At 44.1% G+C, this 10,917-nt stretch overlaps 1 protein-coding gene across 5 annotated transcripts; it reads right to left on the bottom strand.

Moving 5' to 3' along the window:
* Positions 1 to 869: 869 nt before the first annotated feature.
* On the bottom strand, positions 870 to 8,977 carry LOC133342610 (von Hippel-Lindau disease tumor suppressor-like). 5 transcript variants are annotated; one of them, XM_061551849.1, is made up of 4 exons: positions 8,913 to 8,977; positions 5,666 to 5,871; positions 3,693 to 3,830; positions 870 to 2,680 (listed from the first exon to the last, which is right to left on the bottom strand). In XM_061551849.1, exons 1-4 carry the CDS (start codon positions 8,951 to 8,953, stop codon positions 2,502 to 2,504), a joined length of 564 nt encoding a protein of 187 aa, XP_061407833.1. In that variant the 5' UTR covers positions 8,954 to 8,977; the 3' UTR covers positions 870 to 2,501. The 5 variants fall into 5 exon arrangements, with proteins under 5 accessions (XP_061407833.1, XP_061407836.1, XP_061407835.1 ...); XM_061551852.1 differs by having other exon boundaries at positions 5,662 to 5,871; positions 8,913 to 8,967; XM_061551851.1 differs by having other exon boundaries at positions 5,662 to 5,871; positions 8,882 to 8,965.
* Positions 8,978 to 10,917: the final 1,940 nt, after the last annotated feature.

Below are 10,917 nucleotides of genomic sequence, written 5' to 3'. Positions count from 1 at the left end.
TTATAGATTTCAATTGAAATGCAATTAAATATATTGACAAGTGTTCGTGGAAATGCAGAGCTTCCAAGTATTGACTTCATAACTACAGCATGCAGAAGTCGTCACGTAAAAAGAGTTTGCTATTGAGCAATAACAGTACTGTTAACATCAAGTCACAGATACACTTCCAACGCCACCTAGTGGAGAAACATAAATTGTATTAATAGTATTGGTTCTTTCGGTAAAGTCACGTCGAAGGCAAATAATAAAAATATAAAAAATAACCCGTAAAAACAAAGTTTTTCACTATAAATCCTTTATATGCGTGGCATCGGTTTTATTTTATTATTCATTTCTGTTTTTCTTGAGTAAGAGTTTCATTTTTATCACATTGGTATTTTAAATTAAATATTACATTTTTTTTCCCAAAAAAGTGGAAAATTTAGGAAAAAAATTTTCACGAAAATAAATTGTCACGCACGAGTTTGTGTGCAAAATGTCAGCTCGATTGGATCACGGGAAGTGGGTTAAAAAACGACCGAAAGATTTGCACAGTCGTAAGCGCGCAAGCAAGTGAACTTAATATAAAGGATTTAATTATCACGTTTCGGCCACAATGCAAGCAGCCGTCGTGAAAATTTAATCGTTTTATTTTTATTATTTGATTATTTCTCTTCTACGTGACTTTACCAAAAGAACCAAGAATATGAATCCCTGCAGTCACGAAAGCTTTAAATAGAAATTGTATTCGTTATGATGGTAGTTCAATATAGGATCGCCAAGCAGACAAACAGAACACCGTGTATGCTTTGAGTTAACTAAACTAACCTATACAGAAAAGGATGGACCAGATGTTATTTATCACCCAAAACGCTCGACAACACATTACGACGAGTTTATATTTTATTAAATTCGTTCACCAAAAACAGGTGTACAGGCATTTTACTGAGTTGCGAAGCTTTGTATACAAAAATATCTACATAAATAACTGTTTACAATGAACATCTTCAGAGAATGGGGATTGGCAAATTCCAATTAAAAAAATGCCTAATGTTGCTCGCCATATTTCATGGCCATAAAACTAGAAATGTTGACAAAAAAATGATTGGAAATATCTAATTCAAAAACACCAGCTGCGTGTATTTTATTACAAAAATAATTTACGTGTTTATCGATCCACTGCTGAAAGGCCTCCAAAACCATGTCGGTGATGAGGATTATTTGGTCAAACAGAACCACGACGGCCAGTACGGATTGGCAATGTGACCTGTGGAAGGGAATTAAACTCCGTTTCAGAGGTATACCAACCACTGCACTACTCCTCCCCCATTTCTCACGTTTTATGCAGTCGTTCATCCAAATTGCATCTTACAATCACTAATAAGACATACAAATTGAAGGCAGCCTGGCAGTGAGCCGGTGTCATTCCTAAGCTCTGCAGACCTATATATATGTATGTGTTTTCGGCCAATTACTTTCGTGCTTATACATGTGGGAGAAACCCAACAGGTGGAAGGGGACAGGCAACACCATCACGTATAGAGGGGACATAATACTAGTCCACACTTTGGTGTACCATTCTATGGCAACTCAAAACTCACAGCAAGGGATGCCGTGATTTTAAATCATGAATTTTGGATACATGTGCATCTGTCAGTCTTAAATAGGAATGCCGAAATAAAACAAATGGCATATAAATTATTAAAGGAACATGTAACATTGTATTCACTGTTGGTATTCAAGCATAACAGCTACATTTCGAATTTCTAGGTCAATCAGATGGTATCGTTGTAACCATACCATTGATATTTGCAATGCGAAAGCTTTTTGAATACATTACTTTAAGAAATCGACTAAGAAAATCTAGCACCAACCACACCAACTTCCAGGAACCGTCAACACCATAGTGGTAATGCACAAACTCAAACTGGGCTTGTGTTAATCATACTCACGTCTGAGGCTATGTTATTCCATCTCAGATATGATGTTTTAAAATAAAGATGCGAACCATTACATGTGCAGTGACAGTCGTGAAACGAGTTAACAGTCTACGGCCTAACATGATGCCACCTATAACATACATATCATAGACGTGGCCACTGACAAAACTCACAAGCAAATGCTGAAAAGGAATATATATATATTTTAAGCATATGGATAAATGTATGCTTGGAATAAATTCAGGTACATACCCAAATCAAAGCTATAACTTTAACTGTGAAGAGAAGTGTGGCTCAGATGGGACACTTATTTGCAGGGAACAAACGCTGGCAAACAAGAACGGCCGTGGATCGTTCAGCAAAGATGACAACGCACCAGATGGGAAATAATATGGAGTGATGAAAGTAGTTCACGCGCAGGAGAACGATTGTGGCGTCACAATTTTATGAGGAATGCCAATGTGGTGAGGGCTCCATCCAGCGGAGAAATTAAAATAACTCCATGACGATGAGAGCGATGGCAGCCCAGCATCCATTGTGGTCCCGGTGAGACACGCGGCGTCTGTCGAGCGAGCGAGTCAGTCAGTGCTCCGAGCCGTCCTCCTGTGCCGAACTGCGACGCAGCTCCGCAAGCTCCCGCTGCAGGTCGGGCACGCGGGCCAGCTCCTGCTGCAGGGACCGCGGGATGGGCAGCTGTTCAAAGTCCTCCTTTGGCACCAGCTGGCGCGTCACCTGTAGACAGCGCTCCACCAGAGTGTACACTGCACGCGCAAACAAAATACGTACAGCACACACACACGCACGCACGGGTTAAGGGGTTCTGAGTGGTGAGAGGTACAGCTTCTGCACAGTCTAACATCTGTAATTCACTCGTCTTGAGGATAGTTTATTTTAGCATTATGGTAGTGAAGTAGCGATTCTCCGTGTGCAGACTTTTGGTCAGTTCATTGTTGCATGAAGGCCTTCCCATTTGACCATACTATACCACATTTGTAAGTCCAGGTTTGTGGGAACATACAGAACAATTTATTTTGTTGCACTGTCCTATGCTGTCCACTCTATGGATCTAGCAAACGGAATATATATTTTTAAGTAGATGAGAAATGTATGCTCGGAATAAATTCAGGTACATACCCAAATCAAAGATATAACTTTAACTGTGAAGAGAAGTGTGGCTCAGATGGGACACTTGTTTGCAGGGAACAAACGCTGGCAAACAAGAACGGCCATGGATCGTTCAGCAAAGATGAAAATGCACCAGATGGGAGATAATATGGAGTGATGAAATTAGTGCAGTGGTTTTATCAATCCATTTGTGCATCAATATAACTTGAAATCTATAAACATAGAACACAATGCCGTACTAAATCTGTAGTGCGTATTAATATTTATGGCACAGCGGTGAAGTGCACAAGTCAAAATTAGAATTCAGCATTTTCATATCCTGGTCAGGAGGGGGGGGGGGGTCAGCCAATCATTTTTCCGAGGTCTGTAAAATATTTACCACGTTATAGATGTTTTTACTTGAACGTGCATACAGAATATCCACCGTTAGATCTGGGCTGTAAATAGATGAGCCACCCCACAATCCACTCAGTGAGATCCCACCCACACTTTGGAAATTTGTTGAAAACGAAGTTATTAAACATTAAAACAAATTGCCATGCTCATCTGAGCACGACACAACTTCGGCTCTGATTTTAAGACTGTGCGTGCGTATGTGCGTCTCGACTGTATTACGATTCGTTGTGGTGTGGGTGCGTTATAATGCACCTGGCAGTGTAATTTTGATGGGGACGTATTGCGGTCGGCCGTTCTCCCCAATGTTGCCCAGCTCCGGGAGGAAGACGTCCCTCCTGTTGGCCAACAGCCGGTCACCGGTTGTTGCATCGCGAAACAACCAAGGGTGGCCTGCACAAGAAACGCATAACATGCAGACAGTTTTGTACGCACGCATGTATGTTGAACTTCTTTCACGCCGTACGTAGCCAACCGTGTTAATCGGGGGTAATTTTGAAACTTTCGTGATACACATTACATATATATGTCACATCCAATATTTATAAATTAAAATGAGGCATATGAGGTTGTCATACCTGTCAGCCCATACGATTTACCTGTATTCTTGTTAAGGGACATTAATCTAGATTTGAATTTTCGTGACTGCAGGGATCCATACTCTTTGGTTCTTTCGGTAAAGTCACGTAGGTAGAAAATAAAATAAATTAAATCACGACGTCTCGGGCGCAACACAAGCGTCCATCATCAGGTGGGACAACCACCAAAAGGAAATTAAGTTTTCAGGTCCATTCGGCATACAGCCGTTTCAATAAGGGAAAAACATTTTTGTCTATTTGTTTGTATTTCTCCCTTGTGATGAGACTTTTCAGGATGAACGGTGAGATTTAAAAGGACACGGGGTGACCAATAAGGTCTGAATAGGTCTGCAATAAGGTTGGCACTGACAAGGGGCTGACAGATATATGACGTCGATTCCATTTTATGCAAGTAATATGGGTGTTTTATTATGCAATTGCAAATGTTATTGGGAATGTAAATGTTGGTATGTCGAGGTGTGTGCATCATGAATTTAAGACAGATTATCAGAAGAGTAGGGGAAGTGGTGTGCACTATGCATTATATTACATTTTGAAGGAAGAGAGGTTAATTTTGTTAGCACACCGTATCACAATCCACGTGACCCAGGTTTGCTTTCTAGCCGATTGGCAGCAAGATAACAAGACATTCCAAAATAATGTTTTTCGAAAAATTAAAAAGAAACACGACTATCCAAGTGAGATCGCAACGCCTGCGAGTGTGGCAGCAGTTACTCAGGATTGTCACTCCCACCAAACCAGCCAATCTACTGCCAGGAATACAACTCCGTGCAACATGGCCAACTTGACATCATCGCTCCGTGCACTTCATTCGATTTGTGGGCGAGATAAGCACGTGTTTTAGTGTCGTTTATATTCGTTATTAATGTTATGAACAATATTTTTGACATTGACGATCAACTTACAAATGTCTTGACTAGCCCCGATCCCTTGATCCCCTAAATTTTCCACAGAGGATGTTCAAAAATTTATTTGCCATCAAAATTACATACCTGAAATAAGATATCCACCTCCGCTGAATAATATATGTCGTTATCTATTTCCAAGTCCTTTTTTTATACTGATATTATTTACATCCTTCCTTGATAAAAAAAAAAAGATAATGGATATATCGAGGAGCGCTGTACAGTACATTTATTGTATTACCACACGAACCCTCGCCTGAAAAGCCCTCTGCTAGATAGGAGACCTCAACCTTGTAAATAAGCTCCTGAACATATTGCCATCGTAAGCGAAAATCTAATTGTATTCGTCATCTTCTTGGTTCTTTCGGTAAAGTCACGTAGAAGGGAAATAATTTAATAATAGAAATAAAACATCATAAAATAAAATTCTCACGTTTCGGCGGACGCTGTCTTTCCGACAGACCTGTTCTTCACCTGAGGATGGCTGCTTGCGTTGTGGCCGAAACGTCGTGAGAATTTTATTTTATTCTGTTTTATTTTTATTATTTTATTATTTCCCTTCTAGGTGACTTTACCGAAAGAACCAAGAAGATGAATCCCTGCAGTCACGAAAGCTTTAAATTGAAACGTATTCGTCATTATTATTATTCCCTTTCCCCTGGACCCATGCCGACAACGCGAGAGAGATGGCCTTAGCCGGAGCTCGCCGATGAGACAGACCCACGTAAGTGTTGATGGAGAGGGCCCGCTGAGACGGGATGTCGGCGTAGGGCACGGGCACTCCCTGGAAGTCGAGCCACAGCGGGCGCGCCAGGCGCTGCGTGTAGTTGCAGAGCAGCGCGAACGAGCGAGCCCGGCTCCTCGCCGAGCGAAGCTCCCGCCCCTCGCGCGCGCCTAACCGCGGGTTCTCGGGCATCGGGGACCCCTGCGCTGTGGGCGAACGTCAAAATGAAGAGTCAGAATCGAAAGCGACGTTTTTGTACCCTCACACCTCTTCTCAAATTTTCAGTTTTCATTTCAGTTTCATTTATTAGGTATAGCCCTGCGAGCCATTCGGCTCTTGACTCGGGTGCAATCGCAACAAACAAAAACATGAACAAGGAACATCTTAAAGTGATTCTAGATTTGAAGCTTTCGTGACTGCAATGATTCATACTCTTAGCTCTTTCGGTAAAGTCACGTAGGTAAAAAATGAAATTAAAATTAATAAAAAATTAAAACAATAAAATCACGACGTTTCGGAGGCAACACAAGCTTCAGATATTTTGCTGTGACAGTTTCACCTGAAGACGGAAGCTTGTGTTGCCTCTGAAACATCGTGATTTTATTGTTTTTATTTTTTATAAATTTTCATTTTTTACCTACGTGACTTTACCGAAAGAACTAAGAGTATCTTAAAGTGACTACGCACAAACAGAAAAATCCAGGAAAGAACAGCCTAAGTCTCCCAGAAATGAGCGATGGGGCAGTACTCGACGCTCATCTCTGCCGAGATGTCGCGCCAAAGTAGTGGTGGTAGCTTGCGAAAAACGTAGGGTTGTGACGGCTCAACATTTTACTGGGATTCCAAATGTAATAACTGCCACCCCAACTACCATCGCTCAAATGATGGGGACGGGTGCATAATTTGATGCCGGGTACTGCGATATAATTTTCATTGATCTATCCAATCAAATGAGAAATGGGGGGGGGGGGGAGGGGTGCTTATCTTTGTTGATGGCTTACAGACAAACAGGAATATTTCAACATGTACCAGTTGACCCTTCACCAGGCCACACTGACAAGTGTGAAGAATGGCCAACCACCAGGACTGACACGGCTTAGGGAGGAGGCCTTCATCCAACAGTAGATTGATTGAGGACTATGAGTTGACGTTATTTATTTAAAGTATTTTTTACTGGATAGGAAGCAGATATATGTATCTACTTCAAAAACGTATCCAATGCACCTAGATAAAAAAACAAGTCTTTCATAGTTTCCAAATGTATTTAGGACGTACGAAATAATATTTACATGCAACAAATGACATGCAATTACCGAGAGCTTATGACAATGTTACAGTGAACTGTCATTAAACTCTTGAATAATCAGAGGCCTCTTGTCAATCCACTGCTCGATGGAGACCACTCCACCATGCCTTTTCAGACATGGGTGGTTATTTGATCATATTTCACCACACTACGAGTTGGTGTTCAGGCAGAGCAGAGGTGGAGAGCACAGACGTACAATTGCCCTCGCTGCAAATATTTATCCTCTTGATTCTTTACATGTGCTTTTTTACATTTTAGATCCTACATGCCCCATAGCAAGGGCTAAATTGTCTCCATAAGTGATGTGACAATTCATTGAACCACGCTTGGGTTGGTAAACTCCATACCAAGACGCGCATCCATCTGTGAAAAACTTTATAGCTCACTGGATTCCTCCAGTATAAATATTCTGATTCTACACTAATACTCAGACAAGGACTACACCGAAGTAACTACGGTTACACGACATTTGAACCAATTGCACTAACACCAGCCCCTCCGTCAGTCCACTGAAAGATGGGAGCCTCCCCATGCTGGTCTGTGGGCTATTTGACCATACTTCACCACGCTGGTCAGTGAGTGGTTGGTGAAGGCGTGGGAGCATCGTGAAACAGCTCAGCACAAGAGAGCAGCCTATAACACCTGCTATGCACAGCGGTCGACCCCATCCACACACCTATCAACCCCTTATCAGCGCCCTATCTTACTGCAGACCAATTCAGACCTCATTGGTCACCCCGTGCCCTTATACATCTCAACGTTCATCCTACAACGTCCCATCACAAGGGAGAAACACAAAGACACAAATATTTGTTGCCTGTATTGAAACGGCTGTATTCCGTATGAACCCGAAATCCATTTACCCTGCACACAAATACGAAGTAAACCGTATGGGTTGACAGGTATGGTAGTGTACAGTTGTGTAGTGTATAGTGTAGTGTATAGTAGTGGTGTATCCCATAGCTATTAACCCCTTATCAGTGCCCTATCTTATTCGAGACAAATTCAGACCTCATTGGTCACCACGTGCCCTTATAAACCTCAAAGTTCATCCTACAAAGACCCATCACAAGGGAGACACACAAACAAGACACTTTTTTGCGCGTATTGAAACGTCTGACCGCAGTAAACTCAATTTCCCAGCACAACAAGAATACACGGTCATGCATCCGTCGCCACATTAAGGAGGAAGACGTACCCACAACAACAACACCAGATTTGAAGCTTTCGTGACTGCAAGGATTCATACTCTTAGTTCTTTCGGTAAAGTCACCACGTAGGTAAAAAAAATGAAATTAAATTAATAAAAAAACAATAAAATCACGACGTTTCGGAGGCAACACAAGTCTCACTTGATGCAGCAAATCTGGCTGTGACGGTCCCACCTGATAACGGAGACTTGTGTTGCCTCCGAAACGTCGTGATTTTATTGTTTTATATTAATTTTTTATTTCATTTATTTACCTACGTGACTTTACCGAAAGAACTAAGAGTATGACACCAACACCACCACCACCACCAGGCCCTATCTACCCAAACATTAAATACTAAACCCGTGGCACGAATTCCAACCCCAGCCACGCTTCGCTTCCGAGATGGGGGGGCCCCGTTGATGAAAGCCACGTGTGGGGGGCCAGGGGCCACGTCGCCTGAGTCCCACCGCCAAAAGTTGTTCAACTCGACGGCGAATTGATCAACAAAGCAAATCGAATCAAGACTCGGACACGCCGTGATGGCGAGGGCCGGTCGCCTTCATCGTCAACGCGTCTCGTTGTTGTCGTTGTTGTTGTCGTCGTTCAATCTACGAGCGCTACCTATTGCATCGTGCATTGACGTCTCGCCCTATACCAACGATGTAAAATACAACAAATAAAACAAACTAAAGCGACTCGGGGGTTGAAGATGCAAACCTTGCGCGCCGATAGTTGTTTTGGTTCGTACCCACAATGCAGCGGTCGACCGGATATCACGTGGTGCTGCATTTTACCCACGTTGCCCCCCCCCTCGCCTTCCTCCACCACCAACCGTCATAAGTCACGTGCTTGTGTTTTCTTCGCCGCCACGTCCACCCGAAAACCCGCCCATCACATCCGCTCCACCCCACCCCATTGCACCCCACCCCATCCCATTGCACCCCACCCCATCCCACCCTACCCACCTACTCCACACCACCCTACCCCACCCCATCCCACTCAACCCCACCCCACCCTACCAAAGTTGCCCCCCCCCCTTCACCCCACCCTAAACCACCCTACACCACCCCACCCTACCCCAATCCCACCCCACCCGACACCACCCTACCCTACACCACCCCATCCCACCCTACCCCATCCCACCCCACCCTACACCACCCCACCCCACCCTACCCCATCCCACCCCACACTACCCCACACCTCCCCACCCCACCCTACCCCATCCCACCCCACCATACCCCATCCCACCCTACACCACCCCACCATACAACACCCTAGCCCACCCTACCACACCCAGCCCTACACCACCCACCCACCCCGCCCTACCACAACCTGCCCGACCCCACTCACCCACCCAACCCCCCCACGCCCGGACCGCCTTTGTCTCCCCAATTGATGATGTTTTACACACCGCACCGGGTACTGTACTTGTTTGAGGCTGAATCGACCTATAGGAGGGCCCAGCACCGGTTCAGATAACCGTCACTGGTGTTGGTGGCCGTGAGTGGTAATCGGACTCAGGTTACCGGGTTCGCAGAGCAGCGCGCTAACCGCTGCACCACCGCTCCCCAGCCACGCCGGTGTTGGCCACGTGGACGCTGAGTTGGAAACAGCTGATCCCAGCAGAGGGCAGCACTGGTCCAGGCGTGGCTACAACCTGCCCGAATGAATTGGGGAAATTAATGAATGGGTGGTTAAGTACATGGCTGATAGGTATTGTGGATGAATAGGGGGATTCGTGAATGGGTGGATGGATGGATGATTGGAACTCATCGTATTTTATATAGCGTCTTGACCAAGGCGCTTGACAGATAATTGAAAATGGTTCTTGTGAATGTGTAGTGGGTTCACAGGCGTAAGCGGTGGCGATAAAGGTGAATAAAATACACGAAGGGAAATAATGGGCGAACCTGGGGTGCGTGAATTCAGTTAAAGACAAATGGATGAGCGCGAATGATGCTGACTGAATTGGATGGATAGGAAGTGAGTGGTAGCCATGGGGAGATTATGAATAGGGAACAGGAATGGTAGTGGTGAGAAGGGAGAGATTCAGGGATCGTGGGATGAGTTAGGGGGAAGAAACAGTGATTTTTTTAGGGAGGGGCTGAAACTAATTAGCGAAGTTGACTGCTTAACGTGGAGGGGAAGTTTGTTCCAGTGAAGGAGGCACAGAGAGGGGCAACAGATTGAGAACGTCGAGGGCGAGACGGAGACGCAGAATGATACAAGAGTGGCAAGAAAGGGTGGGGCAAAGCCATGAAGGGATTTGTCGTCCAGGGTGAGGCATTTGAACAGGTAAAGATAATAAACAGGGAGCCAATGAAGTTGGGCCAGAAGAGTCGAGGTATGATGATTGTGGGGACGGTTGGATGTGATATGTGCAGAAGGGTAAAAAACCAATTATCATATTTTTACTGGCAAATGAGGTTCCCATAATGTGCAGCGCTGTTTAGGATTTGTTGGGAAAGTCCAAACAGAAGAGAGGTAGATTACAATAGCCCAGTCGAGTAAAGATGAGGGCATGAATGAGGAAGTTTTGCAACAGGGGTTGAAGTAATAGATGAATGGTTGTATACATGAATAGCTGAATACAAAGATGGAACACTTAGGTGTATAAATGAATAGTTGAATGAATGGATGAGTGAACGGATGAAGGCATGTATGTATGGCGAGGTGGATACATGGCAGGATAAAATAATTCATGAATGCATGCATCAATGGTTAACGGATAGATAGATAGATATATGGATTAA

Source organism: Lethenteron reissneri, chromosome 15 (assembly GCF_015708825.2).
Source record: "Lethenteron reissneri isolate LAM-NWPU_2019-01 chromosome 15, ASM1570882v1, whole genome shotgun sequence".
Classification (NCBI taxonomy): domain Eukaryota; kingdom Metazoa; phylum Chordata; class Hyperoartia; order Petromyzontiformes; family Petromyzontidae; genus Lethenteron; species Lethenteron reissneri.
Note: the sequence above shows the minus strand (reverse complement) of the source record. Positions and strands in the feature narration are given on the sequence as shown.